The 24,677-nt window shown below is 39.7% G+C and overlaps 1 protein-coding gene across 13 annotated transcripts in view; it reads right to left on the bottom strand.

The window, feature by feature from the left end:
• The window catches only part of CNOT1 (CCR4-NOT transcription complex subunit 1), a 1,050,915-nt gene that overhangs the window by 673,328 nt on the left and 352,910 nt on the right, over window positions 1-24,677 (bottom strand). For 12 of the 13 annotated variants that reach the window (XM_033940586.1, XM_033940591.1, XM_033940590.1 and 9 more), the window contains 3 exons: window positions 15,753-15,872; window positions 15,120-15,242; window positions 14,748-14,899 (listed from right to left, as the gene is read on the bottom strand). In XM_033940586.1, the coding sequence (XP_033796477.1) occupies window positions 14,748-14,899; window positions 15,120-15,242; window positions 15,753-15,872 (395 nt within the window). The remainder of the gene's footprint in view (window positions 1-14,747; window positions 14,900-15,119; window positions 15,243-15,752; window positions 15,873-24,677) is intronic. The other variant, XM_033940598.1, reaches the window with a different exon arrangement.

The following is a 24,677-nucleotide window of genomic DNA, read 5'->3' as shown; positions in this document are numbered from 1 at the left end:
TGCTGTATGACTTCATATGCCAGGCACCCTGGAAAGCCATAAAACATTTATAATGAGCAAGGATTCCTGCAGGACGATGTGGGTGTAACAAGATGAGAGAACTTGGTACCAAAACATTCTCTGAACCGAGTTATGGGAAACAAGCAGCTGGATTTTTGAAAGGTCTCCTTTGCCAACTTTCAGCATACAAGGAAGGACACCATCCTGAAGATGCACAGAATTGTAAAACAACTAATTAGCATCTGCAAAGTGATAATGATCTCAGAGCTGGAGAAAGAAAGTTCACCAAGAGTTCTCTGTTTCCGCAAGCCCCCCCCCTACTGGGGAGGGGGGGGTGGGGGTGAGAGAGGCGTGGACTGAGAGGAGGAGTTAGGTATACATTATTTTATGTACCAATAGGGGATTACATAACCAGAATTCGGGTATGGACTTTTTGGAACAAAGGAAGAATTGCTCTGTATAAAAAACACGTGCATTTTAGGTAAAGCCAGAGAGATTCACTTACTTATGTTGCGGGGATCTGCTAGTCCCCTGCTAAGCATATGGGTGCAAGTTCTTCTCTTCATTGCATATTCTGAACTGACAATATATTTATTTCTTTCTGTTATGTTTGCTGCTATAATTTTGTAAGCCATTATACTAACAATAAACAAATATTGTCTGTTTTGGAAGATACAATGCCGTCTTGTAGTTATTCCAATGAGGTAAACAAAGCAGCCTTTACTTCAGTTGATATTGTTTTTATGAACTAATATTATTTTGGAAAGATGGATGGAAGGAAGGAAGTGAAAGATAGAAAAACAGCAAATTGATAAGGAAGCCCTAGAAACAGAGTTTAAGAGCACAGAGAAGGAAGTGTAGCCAAAGTCTGGGAAAATATGATTAGAAAAAACCTCACAAAAACCCAACCCACCAGACAACAAAGTCAGGGAAAATGATTTAATTTTTTAATTTAGGTGATGTCAGTTTTGAAAATTTAGATCTGCAGTCCATATTTTGCATCATGGTTTTCTGTTGCGTATGTTAGTACTTTTAGTTTGTGATCCTGTATTTGCAAAGGGTTCATCTGTGTTCTGTATTATGTGACCAAGGTCATGTGTTCTAGTAGGAATGAAGGACGAGAAGCATTACTGGCATTATGGCCACAAGTAGGAAGATAATTGGCCCAAAACAGCTCACACTTATAAATTAGCAGAGCCCATTGCTCTAACCAAACACTAAGAAAGAATACCCAAAAATAAAACCACAGAGCAGAGCAGAAACACTTCTGAGCAACTTGTTTGCATTTTTTTTAAAAACCCTGAAGGAGCAGCTTCCTACGAAAGAGTTGGCCTTCATAGATGATTGACAGCATTCTGCAAGCAGCTTGCGGATTCAGATATAAAATCCTAGCATTTAGGACTACTAGACACACTGCACTAGAAAGGATTGTTATTGTGCAACCTGAAGAAACTTTACACCATTTCTCAGGAAAAGTATGGATCTGAAATTGGGTTCTCAAAATTGTGAGCTTATGGTAGGTCAAAATGTGTTCCAGTTAGTTCATCAGGAACTCATTCAGTTTGCATTTGTACAATTCATCAAAATGTGAAATTTATGCCGTTATTTCACTTCCAGATGACTACAAATATGTCTGAGAAAAGATATGTCATAGGTTTAAAGCACTACAACCTTAGCTGTATTATAAAATGTCATATACATTGCTCATTTACATGTTACACGATAACATACCAAAAATGGCTCTGTATAACTGTGTATCCATACATGCAAATGATGCATACCTTTGGGAACATAATTCTGACCAAAGCAAGGCTGAGTCCAATATGAAATAGGGTGGCTTTTGCGGCAAAGGGAGATGCTTTATCAAATGACAGAAAAAAAATTAAAACTACACAATAGAGATTTGTGCCCCAAAATGCTGAACATTTGCATTAAAAAGTGACATGTCTTTGTGTCATTATACCTTTGCTTCCAGTTGGCTGCAAAGCCTCCTAGTGCAAATCTTAGACATACATCATGGGCCATGAATACTGGCCCATTTATGGCCTGAATTAAAAAAAGGGTCAAGAGCAATGAGAAGTAAAAGCAGGCCTTAAAATTATATTGTAACATTTTTCATATAGTTTGCTAGTCCATAAAAAGGAGGCAAAAGAGGCAGCGTTCAAGGAATACAAAGAATGCAAGAAGAGACAGAAAAAATACCAGATAAAATTCAAATAAGTGGAAAGAGAAATTTGATTGGTGAAAATGCAGGCAGGGGGGGCGTGGCGGAGTTTAGCTGCCAACAGGAATGGACACATGATCTGTTAGCTCCCCCTTCCCAGCAGTTTTGAAGGCTTCAGTCATTGTTATTTTCACCTTTTTTAAAGTGAATTTTTGTCTCAGTGATAGCAGAGCAGTATGGCATACAAAAAACAAAATTGGAAGCTACTTTTGGAAACAGTGGAGCAAAGCGATCAAAACTGGACCCTCCTACGCCTTTCCAAGGTACCTTTACTGGTAGACCAGAGCAAGACAACCCGGTAATGTTGCAATTAAATATTGGGGATTCAGTACAAGAAAACACAGAGAAACTAAATTTAATTCAGTCTGAAGTACCACAGAAACTGTCACTGTGCTCTATCAGGATGGATCAGTTAGAGCAAACAGTTCAGGGATGTGAGGAAGAAATGAGCAAGGCTTCAGCGGACAGGAAAATAATTATGTGTCTGGCTAAAGATTTGGAATAAGCAGAAAATTATAGTGGAAAAAATAATATACGTCTTCTGGGCCTTCCTGAGGGTAGTGAAGGAACTAATGCGATTCAGTTTCTGGAGGAAATATACCTAAAATGCTATCAATACAATTTCACTTCCCTTTGGAGATAGAAAGAGCCCATCGGGTACCTGCTCATAGATCTAGTAACCAGAGAGGTCCCAGACCATTGATAATTTGGCTCCTGAGATACCAACACACGCTGCAAATTCAAACTACAGCAAAACAGCATAAGTCTCTTAAGAGGCAGGAGCATAAAATATTTTTTTCTGCCTGACTTTGCAAAACATACTGCTTTAATAAAGAGAGTTTTTAATCTTGAGATCGCAGCTTAAGCAACTGGGAGCAAAGTATGGACTTTTTTATTCTGCTACTATGCGGGTGACTTTGAACAACAAAACCATGAATTTTGATGATCCTAAAAAACTAAGGGAATTTATCACTGGACAGGAAGTACAAATGGACTGAAATGAGACTTGATATGGGAAGACACTCTTAGTAGTGACACACGTGATTTATATTGGATATAATGGATAACAGTTGATTTCTTGTGACTTTGACAACAGGGAGGAAAAGTAATTACTTTAATAAAATGGCATGGGCTGCATGAATTTACAGTTGATAATAGAATATTTTAAAGAAAGAAAAAAAATATATTTTCAAACTGCCTTGAGGCTTGCATTCCTGGATTCCATTCTGGTAACTTTGCTGGCTGCAGCGTTCCTGAGAGATCTGTATATTATATTATATACTTTAAGATTTGGAATGTAGTATATAGTGTTTTATGTGAGAATCAACATATAAATTACTATAAAGGTAAACTTTTAGACCTGATTGGACACTTGAGTATTTGTTACACCCTCAATGCTGCACTATTGGTGGAGATTAGGATAGCTCCACCTTTTATCTATCTTTGGCATCTTCGGGCAGTGTCAAGCTCAAGGCGGAAATGGATTTAACATAATAGTGTCCAATCCAGCGGGGTCTGTCTCAACTTTTTTTTTTATTTCCTTCACCTCAGCAGGAGAAGCAAGATCTACCGGTGAGTGGGGGTTGCTGATGAGATGTTCTCTGGTTTTCTGTGGCCATTCAAGTTGTATTGCAAGTTGACGCACAGGTCTTTGTCGCCTCAGTGGGAGGGTCTGTGGAGTATTGTTTTGGTGGATCCGGGATTTCTATTCTTCAAGTGGCTTCCGGGGCTTCCCCTGCTTCAGGCCTGACCATAGGCTCCTGGTTCCTGTTCTCCAGTGCTCGGATCGGCACAGCTGCCTCGATTTCTGTCTGCCAGTGCGGTGGGTTGGCTTGTGCATCACCGAGGATTTGTCTGATTCACTCCACTTCACAGTCGATCTGCCAACCGCATTGAGCAGGGTGAGGAAGACCCATAGCCTTCACATGTTTCTATGTCACCATGGCGAGCTTAGGCCTCAGGATTCTCTAAGAAGCATGATGGCATTTTCAAAGATAAAGAGCAGCCAGAGGGAAAAAAAATGAATGATCGATTGTTTACTAGTGATATGCTGCACGTTAGGAACGTGATAGAGCTTGTATATGGGAAAATTCTGAATCTTGATAATGAGTTACAGTCCACAGGCACCTTCAATATTGGAAATCTGGGGAACGGGAAAAAGGATGAAGATATTGTTGTATTAGCAGAGAAGAAAATCGAAATATTTTGTAAGGATCAGGTTCTGGATCCAAATATGGACATTCAATCTGTAAAGCATGTCATCTGGAAGAGTGTTAGTGATCAGATCTTCAATACCGCCATAAATAAACGTGTAAGGGAAGATGGTCTCCAGGGGGTAATAATTTTCTTGTTCATACTATAACTGGTTCCAAATATAGTACTGTTTAAGCTTAATGAACTTGTAACATACGCAGACTTCTATGGATTGAATCAGTATGGACAGATATTATTCAAAGGCCAAAGCGGTTGAAGTGCTCCTGTTATATGTTTTCAAACTTGCAAGCTATTTGTTTTTTAATACATTTCATGTACATTTATGGTAGCTGCAGATGCAGGATTGGATGCAATTACAGTTGAGATTCAAAAAGAGATGAGGTTAATTCCTCTATGCTTCATTTCTATAACTGTGAAACTTTTACAACTTTGGTTTGTTAGAATTGCATTAACCTCAGATATGCCTAAATATACGGTCCCTTATGCAGCCAATGGGAAAATAAGGTTTTAATGGTATAAGACTAAAACTTATGATATTAAATGTGGTAACTTATTTATTTAAGCAATAAAAGATAATTTATAGTCTAATTCAGTGGTGCCCAAATGGTCGATCGCGATTAACCAGTAGATCGCGTTGCGTTTGCGATCTTTTTCATCCTGTCTCCTCGAGCCAGGCCAGGTGCATAAAAGCGCCGGACACACAAGACTTTACCTCTAATAGAGAGGAAGTTCTGGGCCAGCCAATCGCTGTCTGACTGGTCTGAAATTTTCTCTCCGATGTTAGAATTGATGTCGGAGGTGAAGGCTTATGGGCCCGGAGTTTGTAAGCACCAGGCCTGGCTCGGGGAAGCTGGGAGAAATTGGCATGGTGGCTTGAGGGGGGCAGGGGGAGAGAGAAAGGCAGAAAGAAAGACAGGCAGGGGGAGAAAGAAAGACGGGCAGGGGGATAGAAAGAAAGAGAGACAGAAAGAAAAGGGGATGGGCACAAAGAAAGAAATATTGGATTTACAGAAGAAAAAAGTGCAACCAGAGACTCATGAGATCACCAGACAAAAGGGTAGGAAAATGATTTTATTTTCAATTTAGTGATCAAAATGTGTCCGTTTTGAGAATTGATATCTGCTGTCTATATTTTGCACTATGGCCCCCTTTTACTAAACCGCAACAATGGTTTTTAGCTCAGGGAGCCTATGACCGTCGGGAGCTGCGAGGGGCATTCAGCGTTGCTCCTTGCTTTAAAAACCGCTATCGGGGTTTAGTAAAAGGGGAGGGGATATATTTGTCTGTTTTTGTATAGTTGTTACTGAGGTGACATTGCATATTTTAAAGTCATCTGCCTTGACCTCTGAAAAAAACCCCGAATACAAGTGATAATTAACATTTCCTCTGCATACACTGTGCTTTGTGTTTTTAAAAATTTTATTGTTGGTAGATCATTTTGATTTGGCCATTTTAAAAGTAGCTTGCAAGCCACAAAAGTGTGGGCACCCCTGGTTTAATTGATGTTAATTAAAAGGGATAATAAGGGATTGGGTATGCTAGATAAATGAATTAATTACATAGTTCCTCTTGGTATTGATATGGAATTTATACTGTTTTAAGGTAAAAGTGAAATTAAGGAGGGTGGCTATTTTTCTGATTTAACCATTAGTTAGGGAATTTCTAAGTACCTATCTTACTTTTTAATTTTAATAGTTACTGTTACTGGTTACTTTACCCTGGTTAATCTGATTGCATCTTCGCTGTAAATGTACAGTCTCTTCTCCTGTAAACCGTTCTGAACTGTTTTATGGTTATTATTATTAGGGATAATATAATAGGAGGTATGAATTAAGTTTCTCCTTGAGATATTAGTGCAGTATCTCTGATTATTTATTGGGGTAAATATGTATTTTATATTTTATGTATTGGCTAATTATAGTTGTATGATTATTTAAAATGTATTTAAGAGAATTTATTGTATGTATGAAATTAGGTAAGTGCTAATGAAGTATTATCTTTTTATTTTTGAATTGATTTTGGTTAAAATTTTAGAGAATGGGTAGTTCCATTCATACATTTTTGATGGGAAAGGATTTATTTTATTTTTTAATTTGATAATCTATGTTGGAAAGGGCATACTTTTACTTAATAAAAATATTTTTCCATGCATCACGAATAAAATATAATGGTTTGGGGGCATTGATTGGAATACATATATTAACTTTATATATAGGTTTTGATTCTGTTGGGTTAGGGATGGGTAAACAGGTATTTGATGTTTATGAATTTGCAAATTATAATTCAGTCTTCCTAAAATTTATTTATGAGATTATAATGATGGTATGAACTTAGATAAGTGCTGATCTATATATAAAATTTTCTTTCTCTTTCTTATATTTTATTTTGAATTTTGGTTAAATTTGGAGAGGTTTGATGGTTTTATTATTGTATTTACGATTGGAAAGGGTGTATTTTACTTTATGAAATATTGTCTCGCATATAATTGATAAAATAATTGCTGGGGGGTGGATAGTGGGTCTGCCTTTACGCATCTAAGATGACCATGAGGTATGGAAGGGGGTGGCGGTGGGGAATGGGAAGGTATGAGGTGTACAAGGGTTTAGGATGTGTGTGAAATTTTGAATTTTATATTCCATTAATAGGAATTTGGTGGCTTATGTTTTAATATTGTTTAAATAAATACAATGGTGATAAAACTTTATTCTTTGAATTCAAAATGCAGATATTTATTTTCTACAGGAAAGCATCTGTCTGCGATTGAATCTGCTAACCTAGAAGGGGGATGGATAAAGCACTGCTTCTTTGCTCCTGCAATTAGGAAAAAGGCAGGGGTAGTAATCCTGGTCAACAAGAATATTCATGCCACATTTGATAATTTTTGGGCAGATCCACTGGGTAGATGGCTCCATATTAATATGACTCCAGGAAAAGATACTCTTGACGTTTTTTAATAGTTAGATACCTAACATTAATCAGGCAGATTTCTTTAAAAAACTCCAACAAATAATTCTGTCATTAGTTACATCTAATTTAATAGTAGCTAGAGATTTTAATGCTGTCATGGATCTTATAATGGACATACACCCGTCTAGATCACAGTTCTTCAACCACTGGTCTGCGGACTGGTGCCGGTCCGCAGAAAATTCTTGCCGGTCCACACAGGACCAGCGAGATCAACATCTTCAATTTCCTGCCGGTCTGCGCAGGACCGGCAAGATCGAAGAGCTGTAGTTCGCGCAGGGCAGGAAAGATAATGGGGAGCCTCAGACAGTGTGCTTTCTCCCCTCCCAGCAGCTCAACTTACTTACAAGTGCAGCGTTTCAGGAAGGAAGCCTTGGAGCTTTTGCTGAGTCGGGCCGCCTCTGATGATGCAACTTCCGCTTTCCTCAGAAGCGGTGCAACCCAACAAAGGACCCGAGGCTGCCTTACTGAATCGCAGCAATGGCAAGTAAGGAGAGTTGCTGGGAGGGGAGAAAGCTGCTGGGCATGGTGAAAAAAAAAGGGACAGCTGCTACTGGATCTGGAGAGGGAGAAGGAGAGATGCTGCTGGGAGGGGAGGAGGGAAAGGAGTCTGGGAAGCTGCTGGGCAAGGGGAAAAAGGGACAGCTGCTACTGGACCTGGATTGGGATAAGGAGAGATGCTGCTGAAGGGGATGAGGGAAAGGAGTCTGGGAAGCTGCTGGGCAAGGGGAAAAAAGGGACAGCTGCTACTGGACCTGGAGGGAGGGAGAAGGAGAGATGCTGCTGGGAGGGGAGGAGGGAAAGGGAAGAGAGTTACTGCTGTACAGGGGGAGGAGGGAAGAGAAAAGAAAAAAGGAAGGAAACAGCTGGCAGGGAGATTAGAGGAGGGGAAGGGGAGAGGCAGGAATGAGATGGGAAGGTGGGTCAGCAGAGAAATTGAAAGGGACAAAGATGCTAGATCTGGTGTAGGAGAGATAAAAATGAAGAGAGCAGTGAAGCTGGAATGAATCGTGTAAAAAGGAGAGAGGGGCATAGGCTAGATGGAAAGGGGAGAAGGGCATAGAAAGACAAATACCTTATGGAAGGGAGAGAGATCAGACAGTAGATGGAAGGGGCAGATGCTGGATTGAAGAAACAGAGAGGGCAGATGTGGAAGGAAGAGAGTGAAAAGACGATGAAAGCAGAAACCAGAGACAACAAAAGGTAGAAACAAATAATTTTATTTCTATTTTGTGATTAGAATATATCAGATTTGAAATATATATTCTGCTAGAGCTGGTGTTAGACATAACAATGGCTTAGGGCTCTCTCTGACCAGGGGGGCAGTTGCCCTATTTGCACTCCCCTAACCCTATTGCTGATATGTGTGACTGCGGTATTCTGTTATCTTGATATTTCTGTGTAGCATTCTATAATAATTTGGCTTATTCAGTTTTCTTGATAGTAGAGGGGATATATGTGAAGGGGAGGGGAGACAGGGGTTTTGTTGATTCTTGCTCTGTATTATTTGTATTTATAAAATGACAATTGTACAGAATATTGTTTCTTTTTATACTTTAATAAAATGCATTCAGTATAAAATCATAACTGAGGCTTGTGTGGATGGGATCAGATGGTTTGCAAGGACCGAGCTTGCGGAGACGGGGCGGAAACGGGGTTTTTTAATTTCAGTCCTAGTAGTTTGCCGGTCCACAAAATAATTTTTTTTTTTCCACCGGTCCATAGGTGTAAAAAGGTTGAAGAACACTGGTCTAGATCATTAAAATCATTAGGTCTTGATAATTTTTGAGATTCATGTGGATTGAAAGATATATAGCAGATTTTTCATTTTAATGCTCATGAATTCTCTTTTTGTTCCCAAGTTCACATATCATATTTTCTAGAATTTATTTTTTTTTTGTTTCAGACCAATTAATTCCGCACGTTACCAAGGCTAACATAGATCCGATTCTTTTGTCAGATCATGCTGGCATTTGGATAGAAATCGATTTGCTGAAGAAGATACTAACAGACCTGTTTGGAGATTCAATAATACATTGTTTGCAGACTCAAACCTCCTTGAGGAAATTAAAATTAAAATGAATGAATATTTTCATTTCAATTCCTCGGAGGAAATCCCTCTGGAAATTATTTGGGATGCTTTCAAAACCGCAATGAGAGGGGCACATAATTTCATATAAAGCACATATTAGGAAATTACTTAAATTAGAATTTTCCAAATCAGAGCAATCTGTTATGATGTTGGAGTCAGAATTGGCATTAAAATGGGATAAAGTTACTCTGAATGCCCTGTTGAAAGCTAAATATAAATATAATGAGGTTTCCTCACAATTGGCTAGGAAAAATTTGTTTTCTCAACAGGCTCTGTATTATAGTAATTCAAATAAAGTAGGAAGATTTCTGGCTAATTATCTCAAAGTTTAAAAAAAAAAAAAAAAGAAAGTTAAGATTGGGGCTATTAATGATGACAATTAAAATTCATACCCATATTGGAAATGTTTTAAAACAATTTTTGGATTATTATAAGGCTTTACATTCTTCTGAGCTTTCTTCATATAGAGATCAAGATGGTAGGTAATTTTTAAATTTTCCTGAGCATATAAAGGAAAAACTTGAAGCGCCTATATCATCTGCAAAACTCCAGGCAGCACTGAAGTCTCTCAGGGTTAGATCCGCCCTGAGTAGTGATGGATTCACAGTGGAGTTTTTTTAATCTTTTCAAAATTTATTAACACCTCATCTTTTAAATTTATTTCAATCACAACTGATTAAGGGTTGTATAGTAGGTACTATGGCAGAATTGTGAACTATTGTTTTGCCGAAGCCAGATAAAGATCCCATGTTGGTTTCAAACTATAGGCCTATTTCTTTAATCAATTTAGATGGAAAACTCCTGACTAAGTTATTGGCTCTAAGACTAGCCAAGGCTCTCCCTTATATGATCGGTATACACCAAACAGGTTTTGTTGCTCAAAGATATTCTTCAAATAATACCAGATTGGCATTTCATATGCTAAATTTAACAAAGAAGATGGACGATCCAGCCTTCTCTGTTTCTCTGGATTCAGAGAAGGCCTTTGATTGTGTAGAATGGACTTTCATCCATCAAGCAATGGATTGGTTTGGTTTAGGATCCGGGTTTATTCAAATGATTCAAACCTTGTATAGTTCCCCTTCTGCCAGATTATATATTAACGATACCTTTTCAAAGCGTTTTTGTCTGCAGAGGGGAGTTAGACAAGGATGTCCTTTATCTCCTTTGCTTTTTGATATTGTTTTGCTATTGTTTTGGCCATTCAGCAGGCAAAGGTGATACAGGAGATTCCTTATGCAGGTCAGAAATATAAGATCTCCGCTTATGCAGATGATATTTTGCTTCATTTGAAGAATCCTGAATCTACCATCCCACATTTAGTAGAATTGATTGATCAATTTGGCAAATTTTCAGGTTAAAAAATAAATTGGAGCAAATCTGAGGTTCTTCCGTTAAATGTGCATTGTATTTGATCCCTTCCCATTCCTTTGGAAGGAAGAAGGTATAAAATATTTGGGTATTATGATCCAAAGAACAGTGGAAGATACGATGACAGTAAATGAAAAATCTTTATTGCTGAAAGTCAAAGAAATGTGTGAGCATTGGAACCCATTACATCTTTCTTGGTGGGGGAGAGTCCAAACAATTAAAATGATGATTTTACATGTAGTTTGTTACCAAATGAGTATGCTACCAGATTATTTTTAAGGGTCTTTTTATAAAAAATTAAATGGGATTCTTACAAAATTTGTTTGGCTGGATAAAACTGCCAGAATAGCTTTAGTATCTTTGCAAAAACCACACTCGGTGATGGGAGTAAATTTTCCAAATTTCTATAGATACCATCAAGCTTTCATTATGCGCAGGGTATGTACTGGATCCTTCCTGAACTCATGGAGCATCTTCCGGACTGGCTTATTTTAGAATGGCAACTTATGTCCCCATTACGATTAAGACATATTTTGAGTATCAAGTTGCCCCGAATTTACAGAGATAATAGTATTCTTTGTGCCAGGTGGAAAACATTAAAATTCATTAATTTAATATCTATACCAGTACAACAATTCATGTGTCAGTCCTTATGGTTAAACTCCAAGATTCAAATTGGCGAATCTAAGATCCTCTGGAAACATTGGTTGCAGGCAGGTATACGTACATTGAATGATGTATTATCAAATGGAAAACTACTTCATTTTTCACAACTGCAACAATCATTCAGTATTACAAAGTCTCAAGCATATAAGTGGTTGCAATTGAAGCATGCCATTCAGAAAGGGTTCTCTGACTGTCAAAATTTAAATAGTAAGTATAGCTTATTGGGCCTATGTTTCCAGACAGATTTCCTAGGCCATCAGGCCGCCAAATGGTATAAATTAATATCAGAATATTTGAATAAGAAACCAAAAACGAGCCCAAGGGACATTTGGAGCATTGAGAAAAAGCAACAGATTTCTGCTGCTCAATGGCCACGGATTTGGTCTTGGCGGATGAGATGTATAGCGTCAGCATCTATGAGACAAACCTGTTTTTTTTCTGTTATATAGGATTTTCTGGACCCCTATTCATTTGCAAAAATTAGATAGTTCAATATCTAATAGATGCTGGTATTGTCATCTTGATCACCTGTTGAACTATTTTGCCCCTTAATACTCAGCTTCTGGAAGTCAATATGGATTACAATTAATAAGATACTGGATACTTCCATTCCAATGTAATGTGATATTGTTCTATTCAGAACTATATTACAACCCAAGTCTCCAATTTCTGCAGCTAAGAATAGATTACTTCTTGTTATGACTGGGATTGCTATACAGATGATCACAAAAAATTGGAAGAATTGGGATAGACTGAATAATAGCTTTTGGTGGAAATCCCTATGCTTATTCTATCAGATATGAACATATGAATTTGGAACTAACTGGTCATTGTAAAAACTTTAATGAGATTTGGGGCCCATTAGCAAATTTTGTAACAACCAATCACTAGTACAAGCCTTCCATTTTTAATAGATTTTTATGCACATCCAGGATGGGCAGGAAGGTGGGGAAAATATATTTTTATTACTATTTGTTAGTTAAAAGTGCTGTTTTATTGTACCAATTGTTGTATTTTCTAATGTACTTTTTATGTATGTTTTAAAATAAAATAAATAATTTTTTTTTTTTTAAAGTGCAGGCAGAAGAAAAAATGGCTAGAGGTAAAGAGAGGAGATGAGACTTTTTCCAGGTATATTAGAGAAAGGAGGAAGACTAGAAATGAAATTGTGAGACTAAAAGATGTGGAGAACTGCTATGTGGAAAGTGATGAGGAAAAAGCAGATTTACCAAACAAATACTACTTTTCTGTGTTCATGGAACAAAGAAGTCCAGAGAAGGACCTTGGTTGGCTGACAAATATATACAGTCAAACCTCAGTTTACGAGTAACGCGATTTGCGAGTTTTGCAAGACTAGCAAAACACTCTTGCAGAAAAAGAACTTGGGGGTAATAGTGGACAAGGCAATGAAGCCGTCGACACAGGGCGCAGCGGCCGCTAAAAAGGCGAATAGAATGCTAGGTACTATCAAGAAAGGTATTACAACCAGAACAAAAGAAGTTATCCTGCTGTTGTATTGGGCGATGGTGTGCCCCCATCTGAAGTACTGCGTCCAATATTGGTCGCTGTACCTAAAGAAGGATACGGCGATACTCGAGAGGGTTCAGAAAAGAGCGACACGATTGATAAAAGGTATGGAAAACCTTTCATATGCTGAAAGATTAGAGAAACTGGGGCTCTTTTCCCTAGAGAAGCGGAGACATAGAGGGGACATGATAGAGGCTTACAAGATCATGAAGGGCATAGAGAAAGTGGAGAGGGACAGATTCTTCAAACTTTCGATAAATACAAGAACGAGAAGGCATTTGGAAAAATTAAGAGGGGACAGATTAATAACCAATGCTAGAAGTTCTTCTTCACCCAAAGAGTGATGGACACCTGGAATGCGCTTCCAGAGGGTGTCATAGGACAGAGTACAGTATTGGGGTTCAAGAAGGGATTAGATAACTTCCTAAAGGAAAAGGGGATAGAGGGGTATAGATAGAGGATCACTATACAGGTCCTGGACCTGATGGGCTGCTGCGTGAGCGGACTGCTGGGCACGATGGACCTATGGTCTGATCCAGCAGAGGACTGCTTATGTTCTTATGTTCTTAGATGATTAACTGTTACTTTGTCTCAGACACATATCCCCATAGTGCTTGCATTCCTCCAAATGTATAAGATATCTGTTATGGCCTGAAGTTCACAACTCTTCACATAAGTTGAACAGGGCAAGGTAATTAGTGTTCACTTAGTTATGGTAGAGACAAAGTCAAGTAAAATACTGTAGAAGACAATGAAAAACATCTGAATACCCTATAGAACCCTTGAGAAATGACACTGTATATAGGAAGGGCCACACAAACTCAACTTTACACTGGTTCCAAGATCTGGGTCAGCTGTTCCATCCTTGTATCTGGCTCAATTTAATATAGCACACCTTGATAGATAATGTCATTTTATATACATATTTGGGCTGGTGAAGTTATATTAAAAAAATTGGGGGGGGGGGGGGACAATTCCCACAGTACTACAATCCAAGTCTGCGTGCATGACAGAAAAAAGGGTTGGAAAGATTATCCACATTAAAAACACAACACGAGATCTATATTCTTATTATGCAGAACTTCAAAAAAATGTGAAGAAGTATGAACAGACAAGTACATCTTTATTGTATAAAAAATAAACTCAAAATAGAATGTTGATGAGCACACAAGCACTAAGGTGTTCTTTTATCAAGGCGCGGTAGGGGTATAACGCGCGGAATACCACGCGTTAAACCGCTTGCCGTGCTAGTCGCCAACGTCTCCATTGACGAGGCGTTAGTATTTTGGCTTGCCGCGGGGGTTAGCGCGTGATGAAATGTCCGATGCGCTAACAACCCTTGTAGTGCACCTTGATAAAAGGAGCCCTAAGTTTTTAATAGAACAGAGCCTAGCTACAACCCTGCTAGGTTAAGGATTCACAACGCAGTCCTTATAACACAGTCATATTTTTAGCCAGTCATATTTTTAGCGTGCAGGCTTCTCACACATATTTTGAGTATCCTGAAAACCTGAACACAATTGGCTAAGTGTCCTGAGGACTGAGTTGAGAACACGACTAGATTTTTGGAATGCTTTTGGGTCAACAATTGTGACAACACAATGCTTTTTGTTATCCAAATACTGTAGAAACTTTTTAATATAGCATTCTTGGTATCCATATCTTGACACTCCATGCAAGGAATCTTACCCTGCACAAGCTTGTAAGCAAGCCAACATTGTTGCTAGGGTTTCTGGAGGAAGCTGGGCACTCTTAGGCTGGTCTTTATCTTGAGCCAGACCACCCAATATGGAAGGGCAACGCCTTTTTAAGAAGGTCATGCATGCTTGAATAAATGGTTCCTGCAAAAAGGAAAAAAAAATCTCACTGGCAAATGCAAAAATCAGTTTAAACTTTGCCAAGTTCACAAGGTTGCATTGTCAAGACATATCTATTGATGACACTGCTACACACCAGTTTGATGCAATTTAATGCCACATGCTAAAATTCAACTGCTTCAAAGCTGTAACTTCAGCAAAAGCAAAAAAAAAAATAAAAAAATAAGTAATGAAAATGTGTTACCCCATGCTCTCGAATTTTATCTGTGAGCCATTTGTCAAGTTTGAGGTATTCCCTTCGAGAGGCAAGTGCAGCAAGATCAATAACAAAGGCAAACGGAGTACCATTTAGCAGCATTGACAAAGCCTAAAAAAAAAACAACCAAAAACAACCACTCCTAGTAAAATTAAATGTTTCTTCCCCTCTGCCTGAAATTAACTTTTCTCTTTCAATGCCCCCGGAACCACCTTATCTAAAAAAATTTTAAAAAAATGATAGATTTTAAATCACTAGGCAAAAAACTTCCAAAAATCCAAAAAGCTGGATATTACTGAAAATACGCACTCATGCCCTGCTCCCTTCCCCCCCCAAAAAAAAAAAATTAATTTTTTTTTTTTTTAAAGTACAAGTTCTGTTTCAGTGATAGTTTACTTAATTCAACCAAAGTTAGCTTCAAGTAAAATCTACAGCTTATGAATGCTGCTTCATTTCTCAGCATGATATTGATATGTAATATATTAGACTAGCATCAAGACTGTGCATTATCTTCATAGTTTTCATATTAGAGTAGAAACTGCACCCCCCACCCTCACTCCAGACCTTAAGTCATACAGGAGAACAGTGAAGTACCATAGCAGGTGTCTGCATAAAGATTACCTTCAAGTCTTGAGCAACATCAAGAATGCGTGATAGCTTTGCCTGGTCATATTGTTCTCCTCTCATATACCACTCTGCCATAGCATGCATGATCAGCTGACGAATTGAGGGAGACTGACCCTGTATTAGAGAAACAGCATTAATACTTTGCTTTGTACATCATGGCTCCAAGGATCCTATGACTGGAAGCTACTCTTCTGCTTCAGCCTACACAATGTATCATATGAACTATAAATTAATAAGACAACAATATTAAAACTGTACAATTCTTATTGCTTCCATGGAGGTGGGTGATAAGATATAGCCATAGCTCTAATCTGATGCTTTGCAATACATTAGCCAAGGTTCTCTTAACTGGAATTTCTAGCTTATCAAGATCAAAGGATATCATATTGTCTGGCAACGTAGCTATAATCTTGATGTAGTAAAGCCTTTTCAACCTTGCTAGTTTAAGGCTTCAGGAAGAAAGCAAGCACAATTGAGACATGTTTAAGCCACCTTTGACAGAATCTGCTAGTGTGCTATCTTTGTGTTGAAAAATAAATTATGTACTTATGTTTATTTAACATTTGATATACCACTCCTGCATTTTACTGACCTAAGTGGTTTACAATGTATCAAACTAAAATGAAATTAGGTACTTCAGAAAAAACTACCCTATCTGTTTTGAAGACTCACAATCTAGCTAAAGTATCTGATTAAAATAAGTGTGTAATACATTTCTAAGATCAAAATTCAAAGAAAGAGAAAATAGGAATAATGAAAGAAGATAAAAAATTAAAACTAAAATAAAACAACTTGATAGTAAGTTAAATCTGCAGAACCAGGTCAACTCCTCGCCACCAAAGAAGAACCAAGAACCACGCCAATGAAAACCACCATTGACACCAGTCACCGGACAGGTTAAGGCCAGGCGCCACCGACAGCAGACCCCTGAAGTGAAGTTCACTTTTCCTTCGATGTGTCCAACAATGCAGCTGCAGGAGTGCAAGTCTGCCGATGAGAGAGGGCAGGCTACAGGAGATCATCCGACGCCAGCATCGAACCACCGCTGGTAAGCTCTTTTCCAGTAGATAGATGAAACATTCTAGACTAGTAGGTTGTGTCCCCATGGCTGCGTATTATCTGCAGAACGAATCCACTCTAGATTTTTTTCTCTGTGCCTCTGCTGTACTTCACTGGGCTCCTTAGCTCTACTACAGTTAGTACCCAAGCACCAAAAGCCACCAAATAAATGTGAAGTAGAAACACCGTAGGCAAGCAAGCTCAAAAACAACCGTTCTGCTCAAGAAGGAACACTAGAACATCAACTACAAACAACCAAAAAAGACCACAAAGGAGCTTAGAAACTAAACTAAAACCTTAAGTTTGTATACCGCATCATCTCCATAAAGATAGAGCTCGACACGGTTTACAGATAATTCAATAAATGAGGGAAGGACATAAGAAATAATAAGTTATGAAGAGGATAGCTAGCTTTACATTTTAAATAGATAGCTTTACGTTTTGGAAAAAAGCCAGGTTTTCAGATGCTTTCGGAATAATTGGAATGAGCCTAGGTTCTGCAGCGGGGCAGGGAAGTTATTCCAAAGCTCAGTGAATTTGAAGAAAAGGGATTTCCCTAATTTACCTGCATACCTGACACCTTTTAACGAGGGGAAAGATAGTTTGAGTATGTGGGCGGATCTGGTAGTGTCAGGTCTTGAAAAATTCCAGGATAGTGGAATTAGAAAAAAGAAAAAAAAGTAACATACAAAAGTCATTTTTAGTCATGAGAAACTTAAGACAAGTTTGGAAATTCTTTGAGAAAACACAATTCCAGCTCATAGTTCAGTCCTTAATACTAGGCCTACTTGACTACTGTAATATCCTCTACCTCCCATGCCCTACAACCATAACAAAACAACTACAAGCTATCCAAAACACAGCACTAAGACTCATCTACTCATTAAAGAAACATGACCACATTACAGAAGCATACCTCCAATCGCATTGGCTTCCGATCCCAGCAAGAATACAATTTAAATTCTACTGTCTACTATTTAAGACTTTATACGGAGACAGTCCAAACTACCTGAAAACCGCCTCATCCACAACACCGCAACCAGACATAGGAAAACTCACACCCCATTCTCATACCCTCCAATTAAGGAGGTCAAACGGAAAAAACTATATGATGGCCTCCTGGCCACTCAAGCAGCCAAACTAGACAACCAAATCGCCAATCTACTGACGGCATCCCTTGACTACAAGACTTTTAGAAAAGAAATAAAGACCATACTCTGAAAAAAGAAATAATACCGCAAGTTTCAAATTCCACCTCTCACTAAAGCCAACTACCCCAAACAATTAACCTTACATTACATTACATTACATTAGGGGTTTCTATTCCGCCATTACCTTGCGGTTCAAGGCGGATTACAAAAGGTTAATTTAAAAAGGACAGAATTACAATGATTATCTAGAGAGGTAAGTTGTAGATCTTAAGGGCATTTAGAGGTCGTGTTGTTATTGCTGTTTCAGGAATTTTTTGAAAAGTGTGGTTTTTATTTCTTTTCTGAATGTCTTATAGTCTGGGGTGGTCATCAGAAGGTTGGAGATCTGGTTGTCCAGTCTTGCGGCTTGAGTGGCTAGGAGGCCGTCGTGTAGTTTTGTTCTTTTTACTTCTTTGATTGGGGGGGGTATGAATGGGGAGTGCGTTTTTCTGTGTCTGGTACTGGGTGCTTGGATGAGGCGATTGTTCAGGTATGATGGGCTGTCTCCGTTTCTTACTCTCTTTGAAAATGACCAATTTTTTATTTTTGTAAGTTCTTGTTGTCATACATCTTGGATAATTCTTTTGTAATCCGCCTTGAACTGCAAGGTAATGGCGGAATAGAAATCCCTAATGTAATGTAATGTAACATATATACAGAATTCTTCCCAGCCCCCAAGGGCTGACAGGAATCCAAGAAACAACTTGGAGAAGCAGAAAGACTGAGAAAGTAGGCAGACACAAGAAGGACAGGGCAAGAGTATAGAATGTCTCACATATCTACTAGAAAAGAGCTTACTAGGGTAAGTACATAATTTCTTTTTCCAGTGCAATACAAGTGTGTTCATTCTGCTGCCCCTCAATATCCCTCCTTGCTTCTGTCTCCTTATACACCTCAGAGAACTCCATTTCTCAGATAAGTCACTCTTAATGTTACCCTTCTCCTCCACTGCCAATTCCAGACTTCATTCCTTTCATCTAGCTGCTCCCTATGTCTGGAATAAATTACCCAAATTTGTCCATTAAGCTCTTTCCCTTGTTTAAAAGCAGACTGAAAACCCACCTTTTTGATATAGCTTTCAATCCTTAACACTACTCCTCTGCCCTCCAACTCAGCCAGCTGATTAATCATTCCCCTTAACTGTATCCATGATATCCTGTTTGTCTGTCTTGCCTGTTTAGATTGTAAGCTCTTTCGAGCAAGGACTGTTTTCCTACTTTTTGTGACTCTGTACAGCGCTGCATGCATCTGGTAGCACTATAGAAATAATTAATAGTAGTAGTAGTAGTAGTATTTTAGACAAGTGGGACATACAAAAGCAGTTCACAAAAAGCTATGGCAGGCTTGCAGCACTGGCCCTTAAGACCGAGGACCCAAGTCTCACCGTTATATCCACTCTGTAAAACTTGGCAAACATGTGTAAAGGACTATGTTGTCACCCTGCAGATCACATCAAAGGAGACAGCTCTAGCTTCAGTCCACAAAGAAGCCACACTCCTGGTAGAATGTGCCTTGACAGAAATAATATAGGCTGATGAAATGTTCCTACAGATCCATCTGGAAATCATGGCCCTTGGAAGTGGGAGCGTCCCGCTTAACAGAATGAGTCAGCACAAGATATTCAGAGATGAAATTCATTAGTGACATCCAGACAGCGAAGCACTCTAAGCACATGAAGTTTCTTCAACAGGAATCTTGTATCCTGAAGCCAGAAGGCTGAAAAACAGGCAAATGCACTTCCTGATTAACATGGAAAGTTGAAATCACCTCCGGAAGAAAGAAAAGAACCATATGTAGGGAACTCCGAGTCTCCAAGATGCGGAGGAACAGTTCCCTAGAAGAAAGAGTCTGGCATTCCAACACATGCTGCACAGATGCAAGAGTGACCAGAAAGAGCAAGCTTTCAAGTCCAAGAGGGAAGCAACCTGAAGGGGCTCAAAGGGTGCCATGGTGAGACTAGACAGCATCAGGTTGATGTCCCAGGAATGGCGGCTTAACCAGCGGTTCGAAGTGAAGAGCCCCCATCCAAAATCTGGCAACATCAGGATGAGATGACAAAGAGGAACTATGATCTCAGGCTATAAAAACAAAAGAGCCTGGCTACCTGGACCAGAACAGATGCTACAGTGAGGCCTATATCAAGACCAGCCAGAAGAAAGGCAAGAATCACCAAGATAAAAGCCAAATAAGGGTCCACCGAGTCCTGAGTGCACCAATGTTGGAAAGCCTTCCTCGCCTTGGCATATGCAAACACTGTAGACAAGAGCCAAATGCCACATCAGAAAAAGATATTAGGTACTTACCCTAGTAAGCTCTTTTCCAGTAGATAGGTGACACATTCTAGACAGTAGGGTTATTACCCTTTAGTTGCATGATTGCAGAAAGAATTCACTCCAGAAATTTCACTCTGCCTATATAGTACTTCACTGATCAGTTTAACACCTTCTCCAGTTAGTACCAAAGCAACATGTAGCACCAAATATACGTGAAGTAGAGGCCCCTGTAACAGGCTCAATCCAACTGTTGTGCTCAAGAATTCAACCAACAGTAAAGTGAAATGCCAACACCGGCCTCAAAGAAGCTGATAAACCACTCCCCAATAAATGGAACATATATACAAATTCTTTGCAGCCCACAAGAGCTGACAGGCATCCAAGAAACAGCCTGGAGAAGTATCAACAGATTGAAAACAATAAGCTGGGCGGGTGTCTAGAATGTCTCACCTATCTACTAGAAGAGAGCGTTCCAGGATAAGTACACAATCTCTTTTTCCACTGCAATAGGTGAGACATTCTAGATAGTAGGGATGTACAAATGGAGTCCCCCACAAAATTAGGGTGGGCTTGCTATGATGACTTGGAAGATCGAGGACCCAAAGGTGGAGTCCTGTCTTGCAACAACATCCACTCCGTAGAACTTGGCAAACATATGAATAGAAGACCACGTTGCCGGCCTGCAAATCTCTACAAGAGACACAGCTCTAGCAGCGGTCCACAAAGTGACCACACAGCTGGCAAAATGTGCCTTGACTGAAATAGAAGACTGAGTCCCCACAAGAATGTGAGCTGATGAAATGGCCCTAAGGAGCCATCTTGAAATCATGGCCTTGGAAGAGCGAGTGTCCCACTGAACGGAATGAGTCAGCACAAAAAAATGGTCAGAGACCAAACAGTGACTTCCAAGTAACGCAGAAGAACTCTGTAATTGAGAACCCGTCAGCTGAAAATCAGGCAAGCACATCTGGACTGACCAAAAAAAACAAAATTATGTTCGGCAAGCAAGAAGGAACCATCTGAAGGATGGCCCTTTTCTGCCATCAAACTGTTTCTATGTTTCATGAAATACCAAAGGATCGATAATGACCGTTAAGACTTACTCCCTCCGTTGGATTTGTAAGAGGGAGTAAGTCTTAGCGGTCATTATCAATCCTTTGGTATTACATGAGGCGTCATTGCCCATATTTTGGGGGGAGTATTAGTGGCACATCGGTTCCCTGAAGCAGTAAAGAAATGTGGTACGTCGGGAACCAGGGAATTTTTAAAGCTAAGTCCTACCTCTACAAATCATTAACATAAGATGATAAAGCCATAGCCAGTTCGGCATTTACAAATCCAATAGTGATACCATAATTTTGACACTGTATTGAACAATGCAATGATTGGGTGGTGAGGCGGCATATTCGCCTTCATGTCTCTGAGCATAAGTTTCAATTACAGTAAAAGATATCTTGTTTGCTGTTAGGGCATACAGAGTGACTTTCTCATTGTTGATATATGCTCTTTAGTCACTCAACATTTCAAATCAGGTTGAGATATTAGCCCCCTTTTTCCATTTTTGAAGAATAACTTCAAGCACAAGAAACCCCCACAAAAAGGGACAAAAAAAGCCACCGAATAATAAAATGGAGAGCAGAACAAAAATTCGTGCTGGCATGCGTGCAGAAGGGAAAAACTGTTGTTGAAGCTAAGGAGCCCAGTGAAGTACAAGAGGCATAGAAACAAAATCCAGAGTGGATTCCTTCTGCAGATGGCACCCAGCCATGGGGACATGTATAGAATGTCTCACATATTGCACTGGAATAGGATTTCCGGCTTACCATGAATTCACCAAGTGAACTATAACTGTTACCACATTTTAAAGTTCTATAGGCTGAAACCTTTGACATTGCCTGATTATTTTTTATTCATTTTCACATCAAAGAACAAAAGCACTTTGATAAAGGAAATTAAATATACATTTAAGAAATTATTATCAAAACACAAGAAGATGAGTAAAGCACTCCTATTACTAATACCATGATCAAAGTCCACATTTGGGAGAGATGAAGCCATACCCAGTCAAGGGGAGTTGACTTTAAGAAATCAGTCATGGTCATATTAACATATGTCCTTCATAAGTACAGGGTTCTTTTGGTTATTTACATTTAGGCCTAATTAGTAGAAATTACGGAGGGGTCTGGAGCTTTAATGGCAGCCTTTCCTTCCAAAAAAAATTGCAATTGCTCTGGTTTAGAGAATGACAAGTGGAAATAATCTGTCCCCGTCACTGCCCCGTCCCCGGTCCACTGTCCCCTTCATCGCCCTGTCACCGCCATCCCTGTCACTGCCATCCCATTCACCGCCCTGACATCATCCTCGCAGCATCCATATAAGCCTTAGTACTGCATTATTTAGCTTATTCCTTCCTTATAAATCAAAGTTCTGGCTGCTGAACTAGAGAAAAAGATGTTCAGCTGGCAGGGCTTTGTTTATAAATTTTTATCAACACAACTAATATACTACTTTATCCTAAAGAAGAAAAAAAAAAGAAAATAAATAGAATTTGTTTTTTCTACCTTTGTTGTCTGGTTTCCGCTTTCCTCATCGTCTCATTCAATTCCTTCCATCCACTGTGTGTCTTCTCTCTGTGTCTTCCATTTGCTGTTACTGTGCCTCTCCCTTCACACTAACCCCCCCCCATTGGTCTAGCACCCATCTTCTTCCCTCCACTCCCCCATAGTCTGGCATCTGTCTTCTTCCCTTCCAGCATCTTCTCCCCACTCTATCTTCCACATTTCCCTTCAGGGTCTGTTCCTCTCCACCCTCCTTCAATGTCTGTTCTATTCCTTTCCACCACCACCCTTCCCTCCCTCCTTTACCATCTGTTCCTTTCTACCATCCTTCAGCTCCTCTTGCGTGGCCTATCTACCTCCCTCCCTCCCTCTTATTTTCGTGGCACGTTACAATGTAATTTGTGCAAGCCGCTGGAGCCTGCGAGCTCGGTCCCTGTCCCACAAACCATCTTGCTTCTGTGTTCCTATTTTCCCCATTTCCAATATCTCCCCTATGTATCTGGCATTGCCCCCCCCCCATGTCCATATACCATCCCCATGGCATATCCCCTTTATGTCTCTGTCCCTATGCCCCATGCACATAATTTCCCCTCTTTCTGTTACCTTCCTGTGTCCAGATTTCCCCTATCTTCCTCTTCCACACCAATGTGTCTCTTCTCTTCAACCCCATCTAGCTTCTTTCCCTCTTTCTTCCCCCCCCCCTTGCTTCCAGAATCTGGCTCACTTGCCTGTCCTCCCCTAACTTTCCTGTTGTGGGTTTCTTTCTCTCCCTCTTCATCCCCTTGGCCCAGAATCTCTTTCCCTTTCACTCCTTCCTTCCTAGTGTGAGCCGGGAACACGCGCGGACTAGCAGCCCCTTCCCGCCCGATTGCAGTGTTCCATCGGCTCCCTTCCTCCACCTCACCTTAGATGCCGAGTTTGCCGGCTTTCTTTTTTGCGCGGCTGCTCATAAGAATTGCCGCTGCTAGGTCAGACCAGTGGTCCATCATGCCCAGCAGTCCGCTCACGCGGCGGCCCTTAGGTCAAAGGCCAGTGCCCTAACTGAGACTAGCCTTACCTGCGTGTTCTAGTTTAGCAGGAACTTGTCTAACTTTGTCTTGAAGGACCTGGCTAGGCATAAGGCTGAAGAAAGCAAACTCATAGCTAACGTTGGATGCTGGCCAAAGGATCTCAGAAACTTTAAGAACCATAGTTTGTACTTTCTAAAGTAGGGGAAAGTGGAAGCAAGAACCCCCATATCATCACAGGAGAGATGCATTAAGCTTACGGAGTTCTTCCAGACCAAGAGAAGATTGCCAGGATCACAAATTAATGGAATCAAGAAAGGATACAGAAGAAGAAATTGAGAGAAGAGAAGTGGCACTCATTCCCCAAAAGTAATAGTACAGCTGATTATGTCAGCAAGAAAGATATCGAACATATCCTATTGTAACAGAGGATATGTCCTACACATTGTAACATTATAAAGAAGCATTATGTCCTTCCAGGCCAATTATAAAAGATGTGGGCAGGTCCCTAGACTGGCAGCATCTATTTTGAATGCTTCCTGGAAAGCTTTCTCCAGCAGGCTAAAAAAATAAAAAAGGAGGACAACCATAAAGCCAGCATTGTTTCTTAAATAAAAGAGTAGGGTTGGGTCAGTAGGTATTGTCTAGTATAATGGGTATTCACTAATTTTTAAGTCAGAGACTTCTTTGGATCCAGTGAGCTGAAGGAGAGCCACTAAATATCTTCCTAGGTGAGGTCACGACACTGCAGTGCTGACTAATACCATCCTCCCCCCCCCCCCCACAGCCCACCTTCAAACTTTTTATTGGGTGTATCCTCAAAGAGGTGAGC

Source organism: Geotrypetes seraphini, chromosome 4 (genome assembly GCF_902459505.1).
Source record: "Geotrypetes seraphini chromosome 4, aGeoSer1.1, whole genome shotgun sequence".
NCBI classification, from domain to species: domain Eukaryota; kingdom Metazoa; phylum Chordata; class Amphibia; order Gymnophiona; family Dermophiidae; genus Geotrypetes; species Geotrypetes seraphini.
Note: the sequence above shows the minus strand (reverse complement) of the source record. Positions and strands in the feature narration are given on the sequence as shown.